The sequence below is a fragment of the Arachis ipaensis genome, chromosome B05, assembly GCF_000816755.2.
Source record: "Arachis ipaensis cultivar K30076 chromosome B05, Araip1.1, whole genome shotgun sequence".
NCBI classification, from domain to species: Eukaryota; Viridiplantae; Streptophyta; class Magnoliopsida; order Fabales; family Fabaceae; genus Arachis; species Arachis ipaensis.
Genome location: NC_029789.2, coordinates 149,252,148 through 149,255,827, shown reverse-complemented (window position 1 = coordinate 149,255,827; position 3,680 = coordinate 149,252,148). Strand labels below are relative to the sequence as shown.

Genomic DNA, 3,680 nt, shown 5'->3' with positions numbered 1-3,680 from the left:
AATTTTGAGAGTCACGGGTATACAAAGTACTAACTAATACATTGCCAATCTATATATACTTTAGTTTATAAAAATGCTATTTCTACACCAAAATTAATCACTAAATCAACTACCAATATATTTGTGTATAAATACATGAGTAATTTAATTTATTTTTTAATTTGCATTTATATTCTAATATGTATTTTTTTATACTGATAGCTAACTTTAATAACTAATTTTAGTGTATATAATCATGAACTAAAAATCTAAAATAACATTAATTTGATAAAATGAATAAACTGATCATTTGATAATATTCTGCTCATTCATTATGGATATACCTATACACATTATGCAAAAAAAATTACAGGAATTCAATACAAATGATTGCTTCTGCTTTTGCTTGCAATCCCTAATTACAAACTAGTATAAGTATACAGTGATGTTGGTAAATACACACTATGTTGTGAATATTATGATACAAGTTATTTGAGCAGCAAAGCTTAGTTTTGCTGTTCCAGAATCAAATAGCAAGTGAATGTGAATGTAGCTATGAGGCAATTCTTATTGGTAATCATGAAGGAAAAAAAAGATTGGTAACCATTCATGGTTCTGATTGTAAGAGAGATGAAGATACCTTCTCGGTGTTCCTTCCCAAGGTTAAGGTGGAGACACTGCTTGTCTGAAATGACGACGACGACGAAGGACCAAGGGGTGAAGCTGCAGCTGTGGAGAATGCACTGACATTGCTACTTATGTTTGTGCTTGTTCCACTAACAACAGGTCCTTCCATAGCCAACCTTGGTGCCGGCGGCCTCTCTATCTCAGCAACGCCTTCAAGCATTTGAACCACTCTGCTCATGGTCGGTCTATGGGAGGGCTGCTCCTGGATGCACCAAAAGCTTGCCTGAATGGCTCTTGTCACTTGCGCCATGTCGACTTCTTGGTCGGCTAGCCTTTTGTCCACAATTCCAATGATGTTGCCTTTCTCAAACTCTTCATAAGCCCAAATGGAGAACTTTTTCCTATTAGTTTCCTCCGAGACTTCGAAATTCCTCCTTCCACTCACAATCTCCAACAAAACCATGCCGTAGCTGTAAACATCGGACTTAGATGTTATGGGAAGATTTGCAAGCCACTCGGGTGCTAAGTATCCTCTGGTTCCTCTCACACTGGTCAAGGTCCTATGCCTATGGTCCTTTGGATTTACAAGCTTTGCAAGACCAAAGTCAGATACCTTAGAAACATAATTCTCGTCTAAGAGAATGTTTTCAGGCTTTATATCACAATGGACTATGCAGTCGCGACACTCCTCGTGAAGGTATGTGATGCCCCTCGCAGTGCCAAGAGCGACGCTGTATCGATATTCCCAATTCAACAATTTTCCTGAATGTTCCTCTGACATGAATAGAAAATTATCTAGAGAACCGTTTTTCATGAACTCATAAACTAAAAGCCTGTGGCGCCCTTCCGAGCAAAAGCCAATAAGCCTAACCAAGTTGAGATGATGAGTGCTACTAATGGTAGCAACTTCCATCCTAAACTGTTTCTCACCTTGCTCGATGCCCTCGAGTTGCTTCACTGCAGCCACGGTTTTATTAACAAGAATTCCTCTGTAGACAGCACCAAATCCTCCAGCTCCAAGCTTCTCCTTGAAGCCCTTTGTCGCGCGCTCAAGCTCCTTGTAGGAGAACTGGACCGGCGCACCAGAAGCATACTCAAGGAGAGCATACTGAGCAGACAATGCACCAAACCTTTTGTTGTTCCTACAACACCACATCCACAAACCACCTTCAAAGGCAACCAAGGCTAGAACAGTGCCCAAAACCACAACCACCACAACCCAAGCCGGTACTCTCGAGCTCTTGTGCTTCACAGACACCCCTGAAGGTGGCGGATTCTGAAGCACCGGTGGACAAACCTTGATATAAGAAGTGCTAGGCAGTGCTGGACTCACATATCCGGAGACCAAATCTTGCGACTTCAAGTAACATTGCCCCGTGCCATCCCCCAAGGCAGTAGAAGCAAAACAACCGTTAGTGTTGGAAAGACAATTTCCCTTGCAAGCTGATATACCAATGAAGAACTCCTGCGACTGATCCTCGGGGTAATAAGTGAGCAACTGAGCATGATTCAAGGTCAACATGGTTGCATTCCCTTGGCAATTGTTGAGACTCACCTTCCTCCTACACCCTTTCCTACTATCATTGGGATCCACCATCTCAAAATTCTGAGAAGGGCAACCACAAACCGGATTCGAAGCATTATAACTACAGATACCATAGTTCCCACAATAAGCATAAACCTCACACTGATCCTCAACTGCAGCCCACCTAGCAGTAGGGTTTCCACTACCCTTGGAAGTGCTATAAATCCTCAAATTTCCATCATTATCCAATTTCAAAACCCTCAAAACATCACTACCACCCTCAGCATAGTCACTACTATAAGCAACAATAGCTGCACCTGTCAAATTTGTATCAGAAAGTTGCAAAATTCCAATGGATTGCAACGCCAAAACAGGTTTACTCACAGCATTAACAGAGGAATTCAAACCATGGTTCCAATACAAGATGCTATCGTTCCAATACAGGGTTAAATTCCCATTACTCTGAAGGGTAAAAGAGTAAGAACCAGATCTCAGAATCTTACCGGAACTGAAATTCTGAGAGGGGACAAGTGTATCGGTGGGGTGGTCGAACGATTGCCACAGAGGGGTGCGGCTTCCGTTGGAAATTACCAAATTGCCACTGTCTTCAAGCGTGGCGGAGGAGGCGCCGCGGTTGGCCGTGCCGGAGTCCCAGACGGTGGCGCCGGAGCCGTTGAGGAGACGGAGGGCGCCGGAGGATAGGAAGCGCAGGGAGGCTCCGGAGTCGACGGGCGTGGCGTTGGCGGCGGACCAGACGACGGGGGAGTTGCCGGAGTAGAAGATGGAGGCGGTGAAGGTGGGAGGGGTGGTGGGTGGGTTGACGGGGACGAAGCCTAAGAAGAAGGTAGAGCTCGATGAACTCCATGTTTGCTTGGAGGTAGCTGAGAGGGTGGAGCCTGGTGATATGGCGGTGGTGGCAGAAAGGACAACAACTGTGGTGAGTAACAAGAAGAGACCGTGTTTTCTGAGGAACATGTTTGGTTTGGTTTGGTTTATGTTTCAATCTGTTCTCAGCATTTAATGGCAGAATGGAGATGGAGAAAATGGAAGACTTTGACTTGGCTCAACTCTCTACTGTGTTGAATTTGTGTGAATCTCAGTTTTTATTTAGTGAATAATAAATAATTAATAATAATAATGGAGTTGAATGTTCAAAGGTGTGGTTTTCTTTTCCATGATAGTGAGCGAGCGAGAGTAGAAGAAGTCAAAGAGCTGCTCATTCACGGTTTGCAAGTGAAACCAACTTTGAAGCTTTGCTCATTGCTGCTGAATCTTGTCATAGGAGATATGCATTTTGAATCTAATCACATTCAACCTTCATTTCCTCTGCATTACATTGCGCTTCCAACTTAATTCTATTCGCCATTTTAAATTTTTTAATTTAAATTCTATTTACACTAAAATTTTTCAATTCAATTCTACCCCATCTGTCATTAGTCATTACTCATTACTAACGATTTTTTTTCCAATAACTATTTTATATCAACGAAATTCACCGATAAATTCTAATGTTTTGGTAAATCCCACGAGACAACCCAATATTTTAAAA

The 3,680-nt window shown here is 42.4% G+C and overlaps 1 protein-coding gene across 1 annotated transcript; it reads right to left on the bottom strand.

Moving 5' to 3' along the window:
* On the bottom strand, positions 264 to 3,374 carry LOC107645010 (G-type lectin S-receptor-like serine/threonine-protein kinase At1g34300). The gene has a single exon (XM_016349008.2). It carries the CDS (start codon positions 3,104 to 3,106, stop codon positions 587 to 589), a length of 2,520 nt encoding a protein of 839 aa, XP_016204494.1. The 5' UTR covers positions 3,107 to 3,374; the 3' UTR covers positions 264 to 586.